This window comes from Phoca vitulina, unplaced genomic scaffold (genome assembly GCF_004348235.1).
Source record: "Phoca vitulina isolate PV1807 unplaced genomic scaffold, GSC_HSeal_1.0 scaffold4, whole genome shotgun sequence".
NCBI lineage: Eukaryota > Metazoa > Chordata > Mammalia > Carnivora > Phocidae > Phoca > Phoca vitulina.
The window spans coordinates 43,439,694-43,454,632 of NW_022589707.1; the positions used below are offsets into that span (position 1 = coordinate 43,439,694).

The 14,939-nt window shown below is 49.2% G+C and overlaps 1 protein-coding gene across 4 annotated transcripts in view; it reads left to right on the forward strand.

The window, feature by feature from the left end:
* Window positions 1-14,939, forward strand: part of GSDME (gasdermin E) — a 72,495-nt gene that overhangs the window by 38,162 nt on the left and 19,394 nt on the right. For all 4 annotated transcript variants that reach the window (XM_032401924.1, XM_032401922.1, XM_032401925.1 and 1 more), the window contains exons 4-8: window positions 3,071-3,242; window positions 4,906-5,026; window positions 9,646-9,807; window positions 11,742-11,869; window positions 13,697-13,892. In XM_032401924.1, the coding sequence (XP_032257815.1) occupies window positions 3,071-3,242; window positions 4,906-5,026; window positions 9,646-9,807; window positions 11,742-11,869; window positions 13,697-13,892 (779 nt within the window). The remainder of the gene's footprint in view (window positions 1-3,070; window positions 3,243-4,905; window positions 5,027-9,645; window positions 9,808-11,741; window positions 11,870-13,696; window positions 13,893-14,939) is intronic.

Genomic DNA, 14,939 nt, shown 5'->3' on the forward strand with positions numbered 1-14,939 from the left:
TTTAAACTTTTTTTCCCTTGAACCCCTGTAGCAGTCTGAAAGAACCCATAGACTTCTTTAAATGCGTACGTGAAATATGCAGGATTATAAATGTAAATGAATGACACTGAAATATGGTGGTTTCCTTCCTTGGTGGCCCCAGGGTAGTCCCAGCACACATAGACTTCTGCTCTGAGGAGGACCACGGCCAGGTTCTGGCTCCCACGGACTGCTCTGCATCTTGGCACTGCTTGGGGCCTGGTGGTGTTCACTAGGAGAAGGGTGTGGGAAAAAATCCCTCTGAGGTTGCTTTGCAAAAAGGCAAATGAACAATCCCTTTCTCCCCATAATTAGCTTCCCCTCTGTCTACACAGGGCTCCTCTCCTAACTGAAGATGACTAGGTTTGTCTGGTGTCCGGCTTCCCAAAGGTGGCAGCATTGTTCTGGGAAGCAGAATCCCAGCCACCTGGGTGGGGAGTGGCTGCCCTCACAGCCCTGCTTCTGTAGCCCAGTGGAGAATTTCTGAGTCGGCCTGCATGGGTCTTACCCGTGTTTACTGTCTCCTCCCCAGTCACCGGAGTCATAGCCTTGGAGGGGGACCGTGGCCTGCCAAGCTTCTGTTCCCGGTGTGTGGTGGGCCACTAGGCCTCACAGGGGCATGTCTCAGGGCTGGCCTGCCGGCAGATGCAAAAGAAAGTTAGATTCCTGCAGTTGGCTTTTTACCCTCCTCCTTCTGGTGTTTGGCATAGGGGCTCTGGAGGGAGGTCAGTGTTTTAAGCAACGGAGTCTTGGGTGGCTTAGGCCAAATTTTTTCTTTGCAAATAATTTAGCATTGGAGTTGCTCCTTCTGATGTGTATGTTCATGTGGGCTGCAGTCAGTACCTGAACTGTAATCGAAGCAGGTGATTTTTAAGAATCTACTAGAAGCTGAAATTGCCTTCAGCATCAGAAGGGCCTAGTTCACATGTCATTGAAGGTTTCCAAGCAAGTGAGTGAAAAAGTGCCTCCAACCCAATTAAATGACTCATAATTCCCATCAGGTGCACCCAGTGGGGTTTATATGGGGGACCTCAGCAAAGAACGCCAGAAGGTAGCTGGAGCCTGCTGGAGTTTGTGTGGCATTTAACTCTGTGCTCACTGCATGTCATTTCATCTAGACTCTACAACAGCCCCATGAGGAGAGCATTGTTACCATCCGTTTATCCACAAGAAAGGCAAGGTGCAGAGGTGGAGTGATTCACCCAGCTGGAGGGCAGATCTGGGATTTGAAACCCAGTGGGCAAGCTCCAAGCCCCTGTTTCCTATGCCTTCCTGGAAATGGGTGTCTGGGCAGCTTTTTAAAAATTGTTTTTGTCGATTTATTTTTATAAACCCATGATTTATTTATTTATTTATTTATTTAGTAACTCTATACCCAAGGTGGGGCTCAATCTCATGACCCCATGGTCAAGAGTCTCATGGTCCTCTGACTGAGTCAGCCAGGTGCCCCATATTACTTATTTAATATGTGTGAAACATTGCTATAATTTGCATTTCTTTGAACACAACTGAGATTGAACAGTTATTCATGTGTCTATTTTTTTAAATTGTAATAAAAATATATAACATAAAATCTGTCATTTTAACCACTTTTAAGTGTAAGTTCAGTGGCACTAAGTACATTCACACTTTCTTGCAACCATCACCACCATCTATTTCTAGAACTTTTTTGTCACCCCCAAACAGAAACTGTCTAGCCATCAAGCAAGAACTGCTCATTCCTTCAATACCCCCCCAGCCCCTTCTTGAATCTACTTTGTCATTATGAATTTGCCTAGTCTAGGTATTTCATATAAGTAGAATCATCCAATATTTGTCCTTTTTGCCTGGCTTATTTGACTTAGCATACCGTCTTCAGGGTTGGCTCATGAGGTAGCATGCATCAGAACATTATTCCTTCTTATGGTTGAATAATGTCTCATCGTTTTGTCTGTCTGTTGATGGAGTTTACACCTGGCAGCTTTTCACACAGAGACAGGACCTTACAACTACTCACTCCTGTTCTGGGGATACTTTCTGAACCCTGGCAAATCTGTGTTTGTCCCAGGTCGGGGGTGACCCTCCACTGTGTGTGGTTAGAGGTGCTGCTGAGTTTTTTAAGGTAACTAGCCTTGGTCTATTTAAAAAGATCAAGAGGGGGGAGGTGTCTGGGTGGCTCAGTCAGTTGAGTACCCAACTCCTGATTTTGGCTCGGGTCATGATCTCAGGGTCATGAGATCAAGTCCCAGGTCAGGCTATGCACCGAGCATGAGTCTGCTTGTCCCTCTCCCTCTGTTCCTCACCCACTCTCTCTCTCAAATAAATAAAATCTTAAAAAAAAAAACAAAACCAAAAAGCTCAAGAGGAACACTACAGTTGTTCTTGTGCCAACACCAATTCTAATTAGGTTCTTTCCCTGTCCGTTCTGTAGACAGATAGCGTCAGAGGGGTCCGCAGGGGTTATTTGTTTACTTCTAATCCTCTCCTGTAGATGGAAATTTAGCTCGTGTTTGAAATTCTCCAGGGTAGCCACCCAGGAGCCCCAAGTCTCTGCTGGGGGACCCCGGGCAGGCCATGTCTATCTGGCTTCAGCGTCGGCATCTGTAAAATGACATTAAAGTCCTTCTTAGAGATTATGTGTCCTTCCCAGACAGAGAGGTTAGGAAGTTCCTTTCTAATTCTACTCTGGGTTCTTCCTTCTACTTGTATGTTAAGCTTGTGCCTCTCTCCTCTTTGAGAAGCCACTGGTCAGCGTCCCCCCGCAGTAATCCCACGTTCCTGTGATGAGATGACAAAGCCCACTCCCGGGGTGCAAGGCCCCCCACCCTTTGGGTTGCTGTGTGATAGGGGGCGCCCTTTCCTCCCAGCAGCCTTTCTCTGGATGCCTGGAAGTGCTGGGTGGCCTTGGGAAGTGTGATTTATGTCTTTCTGGAAGAACTGCCCCCTCTGTCATTGCCAGGAAATGAACGATGCTGGTGGCTACCTGTTTACTCAGCCGCGGGAGAGGAGAAAATCCATGCTGCTCAATGTCCCCTGAGGCACTAGGCCGCTTACGGCCAGTTTTCTTTTCCAGAGCGATAAATCTGAGGGACCCCGTGCTGCAGCAGGTGCTAGAGAGGAAGAATGAGGTCCTGTGTGTCCTGACACAGAAGATAGTGACCACACAGCCGTGTGTGATATCGGAGCGCGTTCAGATCGAGGAGAGGTGCGGCGGCGTGGTGGGGATCCAGACCAAGACGGTGCAGGTGCGCGCGGGCTCGGTGGCCTCTCTGGTCCCCGTCCTCGAGGCAGGGGGCAGGGGCCTCTTTGGGGGTGTCTTCATTTGTCCGGACTCTTCTGTAGTGAGCCAATAGAAATCCACCTCAAATTGGCTTGAACAAGAAATAATTTATTGGCTCATGTACCTGAAACGTTCAGGGTCGTCTGGCTTGGCTCACTGCTAGTTCGAAGTTCAGAATTGCGGAAAGCCGCGGGCGCCGCCTTCCCCGGGGGGAGCTGCCCCTCAGGTGGGCGCTGTCCTGGTGGTGCGGCTCTCGGCCCGCCCGCTGCCACCCCGGGGGAGAGTGTGCGCAGGGTTGGCTCTCGCTGGACCATCCCTGGTTGTACCCTTTCCCGAAGCAGACCCGAGGCCGGGGCTCCAGGGCCCTCAGAAGGGCCACGCAGGCTTGGTCACGTGCTTCCCCAGAGAAAATGGGTCAGAGGAGTACTGACCGCGTCAGGGCACAGGTCTCCGCCAGAGCCCCTCGGAGCCAGGGGTCTCAGAATGATTACTTTGAGATCAACTGCCTCAAATCCTTTGTGGACTGAGTGCGGGAAGGTAAAGAGCAGTGTTTGTGTCTATATACACACAAACAGAAGCTTCTGGATTAAAATAGAGACAGTCTTATCACGCTGATCCCTGAGCCAGTACCGAACTTCCGTGGAACAAGAGGCTACCAACCCCAGACTGTTTCCTCCACAGCTTGCCACGGTGCCTGATGTCCTATTCCTAGACATTTGCTTCCCGGGGTGCCTTTTGGCTTTTGCTAGAGGACCCGGGAAAGTTGTATTTGGAAGGAAGTGGAGACAGAGGTCCGGTCTGCAGCTGGACTCTCCCTGGGGCAGTGATGAGGAAGGTGCCTGACGGGAGACAGCTTGGCTGGCCCTGCCGGTGTTTCTGCCCATGGTGGACCCCCCACCGCAGGCCTGGCGCCCGCCTGGGAATCAGGAGGCTGGCTGTCCTCACACCGACCGGGATCAAGTTGCTAAAAGGAGTCTCTGATCTCCAGTGTTTAGGCAACGATCTTCTCCCTAGGCCGTCATGGGAAAGGGTCATATTTGTAACAGTGTTGGAAGGAGAGAGCTGTGGTGCCTGACTGCTTGGCATTTCCTGGCAAGCCTCCTCTCACCCTTACCTCTCCTCCCTCCTGCGCCCCCCCCGCCCGCCACCGAATTTGTTGAACACACAATGTGCTGTCGACAGGAGTCTGGAATGATGTCCTTTTGGGGGCTCCTCGCTCTTAGCTAAGTTCTTCCAGTCCGGCTTTGACGTTGTTTGGATTTTCATCATTGTCCGGGATGTTGAAGTGGTTACCCTGATCCTCTGCGAGGGAAGTGAGAAGTTACCCTATTTATCTTCTGTATTCAGTACCATAGACCTAGCCTCACTGTTGCCCACACTCCGGAATCCCGCTTTTGTGTCCCCACTGAAGTTTGCTCATTGACTTCCCAGTGTGTGTGCTACATCATGAGGCCCACAAGGATAAAATCCTTACGGTCTGCTGGCCGGCTTCTCTTTTCTACTCCGTTCTTTGGGCATTTGCTGAATGCCCCCCGTGTTCAAGGCCCTAGGCCGACCGCGGTGGGGAGGCAGAGAGAAGCCTGGGGGAGGCTGAGCACACAGGTGGCATCGTGTACTGTCACTCACAGGTGTCCGCAAAGGAGGATGGGAACATCGTCAAGGACACCAACGTGGTGCTGGAAATCCCTGCTCCCACCGCCCTCGCCTATGGCGTCATCGAGTTGTATGTGAAACTGGACGGCCAGTTCGGTGAGTGCTGCCTTCCGCTCTGGGTATTAGAGGAAAGAGAGGGGAAGCGTGGGGGTGTCCCGGGACATGGGGGGCAGGTGGGCTGAGTTGGGAGGACATCGGGCTGGGCGGGCTTTCACCAGCACGGCACAGGGTCAGCAACGTGGGCTGTGCCATCAGAAGACCAGGTCTCAGCCCTGGTGCCGTGGTATCCCGTGGGGCCTCAAGCAAGTTGTGGGTGTCGCTGAGCCTTGACTCCCCATGTCTGGAGCGGGAGAGACATTCCGTCGCGGAGCTGCAGTCACGGTTAAATGGGATGAGCACACCAAGTGCCTGGCACAGTGGTTGTTTATTATGTACTCCGTCTCAGCTCTTAATCGTACTGTCCTCAGCGGCATCGCACCTTCCTTCCCCCCGCCCCCCCAGTGTGAAGCCAGAAACATGGCACTTGACCTTGATCTGGTGATCACCACTGTTCAAAGCTGGGAGATCCTGGTCATTGCATCATTTGAAGAAAATACAGGCTTTCGCTTTGCTCGTGTCTGCGGATCTTAGATGCTTACGGCCCCTCCTGGGAAGAGGTTGTGTTGAGCCCAAGAAAACTGACCACTTCTGGGGGCCAGGAATGAATAAATGTAACATAATGATTGACTTGTTAAGGCATGGTGATGTCATAGTTATGGTTATAAAAAAGAGTCTTCATTTTTAGAGATTTATACTGAAGTCTTCACAGATGAAATGGTAACACGTCTGTGGTTTGCTTCAAAAATGATCTGGGTGGAGTGTAAGGTGTGTGTGCATGGGGTCCGGAGAGGTAAAGAGCGATCATCGGTGCTGGTCAGTGGGTGTGTAGAGGAGGTTCATTATACTGCTCTATTCTTGTGCCATTTCACCTTTTCCATAATTAGAAAGTTTTAAAAGGGGTGCCATAATAGACCATGCACATATCTATTGTGGTCTCCTGCTTCCCCCCCTTTGTTCTCTGCGAGGTTTGGGAGGAGCAAGTTGTCCAGGAGTCAGCCTTTTGTGTGCACTTGGCCTACATGGGGTCACCATGCCATAGAGCCACAACTACAGACGCTCAGAACGTGGACCGTCCCCACGGGACAGTCACAAGCTCCTGGGCCATGTGAGGCATGGGATGCCGTGGCAGAGACTCCCTCTTTCTTTTCCCACGTGGAGCAGCCTGCCTTTCATGGAGGTGACGAAGAGTGAGGCTGTCAGTTTGAAGAAGCTGGTCTGGAGAGGTTGGTCAGGGGCACATGAAATGCCAGGAATATCAAGAATCATGACCTACAGGCTTTAGGCCACGGTTCCAAATTTGTGTCGTCGGCATTATTTTATTCTGGCTCTTTGGAAGACTTCTGTGAGGATTATTAAGAGGATTATTAAGAGGATTCAGTTGTCCCTCCTGTTTTTGTTATCAGCATGTTACCACATGCATGTACATGACTCCAGACTAAGATGTTTAGGCCTGGTTATCCTGTCCACACTTTTATAAGCCTCTTGAAAGCGTGGCCTGCACCCGAGGCTGCCCAGGAGTGCTCTGAGGACCTTTGGTGGCTGGGGACCAGCCTGGGGCTGCCACTCAAGGCTGGGGCCCCTGCGGGGAACCCCTCCCTGTTTCTCCGAGGAGGTGGCCGCGTCCTGTTCTGCTTGCAGCCCTGTCGGGGGCACCTGTCACTCCCATGGGGAGCCTCTCTTTTCTCAGACGGGGTTGGAAAGACATAGCCTTGTGTGGTGTGGCTCCTGTTTGCGTTTCAATTTCAAGCCTTTTATCTTGGCTGGCTTCTGCTGTCTTTGAAAATAAATTCCTCTTTGTGCTGTGGAGAAGAGGTGCCCAGGGGGAATTCTGGAGGTTCTTCTGGCTCCCTTCCCACGCCCTGGCCTAGGAAGCCCCGCTCCATTGCTCTTTCCTACTGTTGACTGTCATGCCTGTGCAGCCTGGTGGCCGGGCTGACACTGCATGTGATTCACTGCCTGATTCTTAAGCCAGTTCTGCTTTTTTCCCATTTTCCCTTCTGTGTTTTCTGTTGCTCTTGCCACAGAATATTCTGATCTGGCTTCATAAACAGACCTGCAGGGGCCAGAAGGGCCCTTAAGAGGCTGCCTGATGTCTCCTCCTACCTTCTGGGAGGGAATACACGTGACAACAATCCTGTTTGTCCTCTGAAACTTGAAGCAGAGGCTGACTCCCTGTGTCCCTTGGGGGAGGCACCTGTGCGGCCTGTCCTCACCAAGAGATTCTCTCAGCCATGACCCCTTCCTTCACCAACAGCTCCTTCTTATAGCCAATCAGAAACATCACTTCATGGTCTTGAACTTTCACCTTGTGCTTTGTATAATCAGGCATTATGCCAATGTCCTTGCAGCGTGTCCTTCTGATTGGATGTCCTGTGGACAGGAGCCTGTGCTCCCCACCCTGCCTGGGCCTGTGCCCTTCTCGGCTGGTCTATTGGCCCTGAAAGCATCTCCCTACTGGGTCCCGCTGCACACTCTTAATTGGCCCCCCTGCTTCTCTGAACCTTTCCCCATCTGTTCCATCCTAGCAGTATAGCTGATGTGATTATTTAAAAATAAAAATTTGGTCACTTCACACATCTGCTTAAACACCCTTCTGAGACTCCCTTTGTCCCAAGAGAAAGTCGGCACTTCAGGTGCGTTGTGACCCAGCCCCAGGATTTGTCCGGCCTTCCTCCTAACCTCCAGCTGCTGCAGCTGTTGCCAGTTAACCCCGTCTGGGGACAGTCCTGTCACCTCTTATCCCTGAGTTCCATGATGGCCTGTGTGCTCTCTGCCTCTTTGCCTAATTCCTACCGAAACTTCAGGGGGTTCCTTAGACACTGCTTCATCCAAGAAACCTTTTCTAGTTCTCGCTCTGGCTTCAGGGACCTGTCTACCTCCTCCCACACCACCTATGTTACCTCTGTCCCCACTCGTAACATACTTGTCGAGGCCTGGACTGTAGCCGCTTTGTGTCACTGGTTCCTAGCACAGTGCCTGACACTGAAGAGAATGACAGAATTGGCAGCGTCTTCAGGGGCCCGTGCATGTGTACGGGCAAGAGTGGAGCTGGTGCCAGAGATTCCTAAAATACCAGTTGGCGGCCCTGCCCGGCTCTTGGCAGGATTTGAGACGATGTTAATAGTCATGGTGGCTGTCCTAGAGCAAAGTTATCAACTGAGGGCTGGTTCACACTCATCTGCCTCAGTGCCTGGTGCAAAGGGCAAAGTGAGCCAGGGCTGCTCCGGATGCCCGGTGAGCGTGGGTCATGAGTGAGTAAATGGACTATTTCCTTTGTCTTTAGACAGCTATTTGATCTTTTATATCATTTGTGCTCACAAACAAATAAAAATATGTGCTAATCCTCATGCCTTCCACATTTTTATCCCATAGCCTGTGCTTAAGTACACAAATTATTAGTTAGAAGCATTTTATTATTTTTTTTTTTAAGATTTTATTTATTTGACAGAGAGAGAGACAGCGAGAGAGGGAACACAAGCAGGAGGGGTGAGAGAGGGAGAAGCAGGCTTCCCGCTGAGCAGGGGGCCCAATGCGGGGCTCGATCCCAGGACCCTGGGATCATGACCTGAGCCGAAGGCAGACACTTAATGACTGAGCCACCCAGGCGCCCCAATTAGAAGCTTTTTAAAAAGAACCCTAATTCACAAGTTCACTTACTGTTTTGGCTTATTAAGGACATTATTATTACATAATAGCTGTTACCTTAGTTGGGTTCTTAACTATGGAAGTATTTAAGGAAACATTTTTTATTTAAAAAAACTTTATTATGGAAAATTTCATACATGTTCAAAAGTAGAGATAATAATACAATGAACTCCCATGTACCTGCCATCCAGCTTTAATAACTAGGGTGATTCATGTTTCATCTGTAACTTTACCACCTCACTCCGCCCTACTCAATTATTTTGAAACAAATCCTAGACATTATATTGTTCTGTCTATAAATATGTCAGTATATCTAAACAGATAAGCTGTTTTAAAAAGACTAGTTTTGCCTTCATATAGATTCATGAAGAATGTATTCATTTGTCTGTTTTCTTCCACTCAACGTTTGTAAGATTCATTCATACAATTGCAGAAGTTCATTTTTTATTCTGTATTATTTGATTTACTAATGAAAAGTAAAGACTTTAAAAATACAACTACATACCACTTGTATACTTAAATATATTATAATACTTTAATATCAGTTCAATCAAATCAAATTTACTAATCACATTTAAATTTTTTGTTTCATACATGATGAGTTGTGTAAGATTTGGTTTTGTTAAGAACAAAACCACAGGCCCCAAATGGTGTCACTTTAAAATTTACTTTGTTGAATTTTGTTATTTAACTATTTGTTCAAATTAGGCTAAGGAAATACTTCCATTTGAAAGACTGCTTCCTACCTCTTCAGAGAGGACACACTGGAGACGAGAACAGCCATTTCTCCTGTAACCATAGGAAGAGGCTGAGTTTTCATCAAATAGCCTAACGTGTAGGAAGTGGGTTTATGGGATCAGAGTGCATGTGTCCTCCACCCCCCTTCCCCATTAGGTAAAGCTGGGTCTGATGTGTGCTAACAAGGCCCGGCTAACCCTGTGCCTGGCTTGTCCTTTTCTCCCACATTACAGAATTCTGCCTCCTACAAGGGAAGCATGGTGGCTTTGAGCTCGAGAGAAGTGGCTCTGTCTTCATGGACCCTCTGCCCTTTCAAGAGTTTGCATCTGGGGACATGCCAGATGCTGGGCAGGGACCATCTGCCCTGGATTGGCCGCTGAGTGTTTTAAAACAAGGTATTGCCAGCAGGGTGGGGTGTGGTGAGCTGATGACTGCTTGCACTGCGCTGCAAGAGGTGATGTGGCCTTCATGATCGAGGACTCCTTAGAGACTTAATGGAGAACAGAGAGGACAGTGCCTCCAAGTCGGACGTAGTCCACTCAGCAGGATGCACCTCAGTGGGATCTTAGGGAACCTCAGGTCTTAGGTGCCATGTTTTGAGGAAGGGGTGGAAGACTGAGGCCTGAGAGGGCATTTTCTTTCATTTTAACCATAGAAGGCTTGCATTAAAAATAGCTAGTCAGCAACAAAGAGAGGGAACCCCAAATTTGCATCTGTTTCGTGATATTCCAGCCTTCACTGCCAACACAGGCAAGGCTTTGTCAGCATTTTGAAATGCTCTCTTGGGGGCTCTCTGTCCACATGGCTTGAAGCACTGTAGTGCCATGGCATCCGGTGAGGAGGAGGGGAGTACCTGGGACGTGCCTGCAGCAGCTCCTTTTATTCTCCGTAGCATGTTGTGTTTTAAAAAATTGGCTTTTCTCCTGGTGGTATGGGGGGGGGGGGGGCGCAGTATATGTCAGGAGATGAAACAGGCAAGGAAAAGGTGAAACACACAATCAGGAAAGAGCTTGGTACAAAGAGCTAGGAGCAGCTCAGAATATGGTCTGGCTGGGAGGATAAGAAGATTCTTACCTGTGGGGCTTTGGTGAGTCCCAAACCAGAAGATGCTTCTGTTTCTGTAGCAAAAGTGCCAGTGTTGGAAGAAATGGCAAGGAAGGCCCAATCTTAAGATGGGGCGTCCCCATCCTCTGCTTCCTTGAGATGGATGATTGGGTGTGACTTCCAGCTGCCATTTCAGCACTGCCATGGGTTAGAACCACAGCAGAGCGGCCCTGCAGCCTTGAACTGTGCTACAGGGAAGTGACGAGACAGGTCGGGGGCTGCAGCTTCCTTATAATTTCCTCTCCCACCAGTCCACCCTGTCCGTTGGCCATTCTAGTTAGCCTGGGGTGGAGTGGGATGGCTGGGCCTGTGAAACAGGAGTAGGATGGGGGGCAGCCTGGCCTTTGTACCCTCAGACCCCAGACTAACCAGGAAAGCTCTTCTCTCTAGGCTGGCGTGGCAAAGACCCAGCTGTGTTCATAGGGAAGTTTTTGAATATGTCAGGGACTGATGTGACCTGTTCTCTCCATGGGGCTGACAGCTGTGTGCTGGAATTTGCCATCAGCAGAGGTGTAGTACATTATGTATTAGTATGCATCCCTGCATATGAAAGCTGTGGTTTATCAAATCTTGCTTTTAAATCCCCACTGCGCTTAATTTACTAGAAGTGTTTCAGTGTCTTAAAAAAAAAAAAAAAAGATTTAAGGAGAGAGCCTCAAGCATCCTGCACAGGATGTGCATAACCTAACCAGATGGGCCTGTGTGCCTGTTCTCCAGGATGGGTGAAGAATAATGAGTGGGAAAAGTGGAATGGCTGTGTTTGCCATGAAAACAGGGTGTCAGACTTTGAGAAGCAAGCATTAAATATTAAAGGATAAAAAAACTGCATGGTATTAGAAGAAAGAACATGGAAAATAATGGCCTTTGGATTTCCATGGCTGTGGAGCCCTGTAAAAGCACTGACTGGTTAGTAATTCAGCCTGGATAACTTACTTCTCTAGAAATCATGCTAAAGAGGGGTCTAAATAATTGATCAGACTTTTCCAGAAAACAGACATAATGTTTGGTGAGTCATCAGAACAAAAGAGTGAAGTCGGAAGCAGATCTGGGCAGCCCTCTCGCTTGTCTCTTTTCGTCCCCCTTGTTTCTGGTTGTTGAAAACGCGCAGGGTGGTAGCCAGCTCGAGGCCTGACTCGAGGTCCACGACTGGCCCTGCTCAGGGGAGTCCCCCGTCAGGAGGCGTGCACGGCGGTCCTGACGCGGGGCGCACTCTGTGCCTTCACAGCCACTCTGCTCTTGGAGAGGAACTTCCATCCCTTTGCAGGGCTGCCGGAACAGCAGCAGACAGCACTGAACAATGTCTTCCAGGCGGTCCTGTCTGACGAAGAATCACTTATGGCCCTGGAGCAAGTGGTAAGACCAGAGACCTCTCGAGACTGTTTCCACCTGGGTTTCCGGGAGATGTGGGCAGGCTAGACCTCTTGGGATAAAGCCGTGAGCTGGGATAAGATTGTATTTGAAATGTCGCCACCTCCTTTAAACCTTCAAGCTTCTTTTTTTCTTACTCCCAGGTCCTTAGTGTTGTAACCGAAGAAAGGTGGCTGATGTCAGGAATCGAAGGGTAGATTGGTTCCCTAAGGGCTGTTGTAACAAGTTACTACAAACTCTGCGGCTTCGAACAACAGAAATTTATTCTCTTAGAGTTCGTTCTGGAGGCCAGAAGTCTGGAGCTGAGATGTCAGCAGGGCCCTGCTTCCCCCACAGGCTCGGGGGATGGGGTGGGGGGTGGAGAACCCTTCCCTGCCTCTTCCAGCTTCTGGTGGCTCCTGATGCTCCTTGGCTTGTGGCCACACTGCTCCAGTCTCTGTCTCCCCATGCCTCTGTCCTCTGTGTCAGTGTCCTCCCCTTTTCTCTTAAAGGACACTCACCATTGGATATAGGGCCCACTCCAGTCTAGGAGCATCTCATCTTGAGATCCTTACCTCAATTATATCTGCAGACTCTTACTCTTACTCCAAATAAGGTCATACTCTGAAGTTCCAGGTGAACATATATTTGAGGGGCCATGATTCCACCCCACTACAAGGCGGCTGTGTGGTAGAGTCCAATAAGTCAACTTATTCTATTTAGAATAGATTAAAAAGCAGGCCTTTACATTTTTCTGTTTTGTAGCAGAAGGATTTTCTGGGAAGGTTGAATTCCTTAACTGTTATTTGTACAAATGGTGAAGGACACACCAGCTGCCAACCTGCCAGACTTTGTACTCTCCTTTGTTAAGGGGGCTGGGGCACTATTAAGATGATTTATATGATAGCTTTTTGTTTTATTTTGTTTTTTTTTTTTGTTATTCTATTATTCAGAGTTGTTGAACTCTGATTTTCTGATTCAATGCTTAATGATTTCCAAGAGAGCATTCAGTTATTTTTCCCTCTTGCAATTGGATTGTGCCAAAAGAGTTTAGCTACCAGTGATGGAACCTGCAATTGTTGAAATAGTCCAACAGTCCAGGAGATCTGGGGTGTTCTGGAGGATGTGAAGCTCACAGAAGGGTGTGCTAGCTCCAGGGAGAACACAAATGTTTCCAAAAGCCCACTGATTCATACTTCCTAAAATAGCTCCTTCCAAGAGGGAAATCTCAGACCAGTCCCCTTTGGAAAGAACATCAACTGCCCTGTCAGGTGCAGGAGCAAGCTGCTCAGGTGGTGTGGGCTGGTGGGCTCGTTTATGAATGCATCTGATGTGGAGGTTACAATGGAGACGAGCTCACTAGGTGGTCCTGAGCTGGCTGAGGTGGCCTTCACTGGCAGGGCCACCCACCTCCCAGCAGGCCCAATGTGGATGGCTGAGGCTGCCTTGGGCCCAGCTGGGAATGTGGCTGGGGGCTGGTGTGCCAAGTTAAAAGCTGGAGAACCATGATGGGACAATGCTTTATGTTCCCTTCCTTAGTTCTGCATGTAGTCACCTATTCCTGGTCCCTGGTACAACCTGACAGACCCTGCCTTGTCCTGGAAGGTTCTATCCATAGTTCCCTGCATCCGTCCTCCCCTCTGAGAGAATAGTACTTGGCAAGGCTGTTTACTCTCTCCTTATGAGAGATTAGCGATTTCAAAACAGAAAAGAATGCAGGGTTTTGCTTTTCTTGTGAGATAGTGGAAGGGTAAGCGGTTGCATGTCGTGGGGCAGAGGCTCAGCTTGGCCTCTGGCTTTACTATGTCTGTCTCTTTTCTCCTCTCCCTGCAGTGTGAGGATGTGGTGAGCGGCCTGTTGCCCCCACTGGCAGTACTGGGGGAGCTGAAGCCCCCACAGCAGCAGGACGTCATGGCTTTCCTATGTTTGGTGGGGTACGGAGTACAGGGCGGGTGTCCAGGCCTGGTGGATACACTCAGCAACCAGAAGCTCTTTTCTACAGCCTACTTCTTGGTCAGTGCCCTAGCAGGTATGGAAAAAGGAATGCTGTTGCTGCTTTGAAATTGCTTTGCTTACTATTGTGCAAGATTTGGTACCTGTGGTTTCCTCCCTTTCAGCAGTACAGGGAGGGTAAGTGGAAGGCTGAGGAAGCTTTTATGATTGCCGTGAAAAGTCAGACTCGTGTGACACCAGCCTCCTCTGTTCTCTCAGAGAGCATGTCTCTCTCCTCCTCCGGGGAGGGCTGTCAGCGGGCACACACCCTCAGCAGCACAGGAAGGCTTCTCCTCAAACACAGCCTGCGGTTCACACTTGAGCCTTGACACTGCTGCGTGGCAGTGGCTTTCATTGGGCAACTGTTCTCTCCCCTAGTGTTTCGGTACTTCTGATCCTCTTTATAAACTCATTGGCCACTTTGTGGCCATTTGGGCAGGGAGACTGTGGAGAGCATCCTGATGCACTAGGATGCTGGGCCCAGTCAACACAGCCTCTACCCTGATCCTGAGATGGCCCTCGTAGGGGCATGGCCATGAAGTTATCACTAACTACCAGTGGACCCCCCCCGCCACTCCTCTCCACTGCCATCCATAATTCACCATGCCAGAGAGGCTGTGGTATCAGAAGGTAGCCACTCTATGTAGGCTTTCAGTTCCTTCAAGGAAAGGCAAGACCTGGCCCATCAGCCCAGGATCCTTTTCCCCACAACTTCCCTTCCTGGTGATATTATTAGAAGTGTTGAGTTCAGGATGCATTCATGGTTCCTCCCTAGCACCACAGAGGAACAGAAGCCAAGCAAGCAGATCTTCAGTTTTTTAAAAATTAATCATAGAGGATCCCTCTCGTAGCTCTACATGCTGATGAATATATGCTCTTGTCTTATCTAAGTCATGGATAAGTGCAGCTGAAAATATCTAGTCAATTTCTGAACCAACAATGCCCTCTTGCATCTCTCTGAATTGATATCTCATTTACATGTTGGTCACTGCAGAGGTCAGATCAGCTCTTTCATTGTAGTAAAGCCCTTCCAATAGTGTTCCTGCTAATCCTCTGCCCTTCTTTTTTTTCCAATATATATATT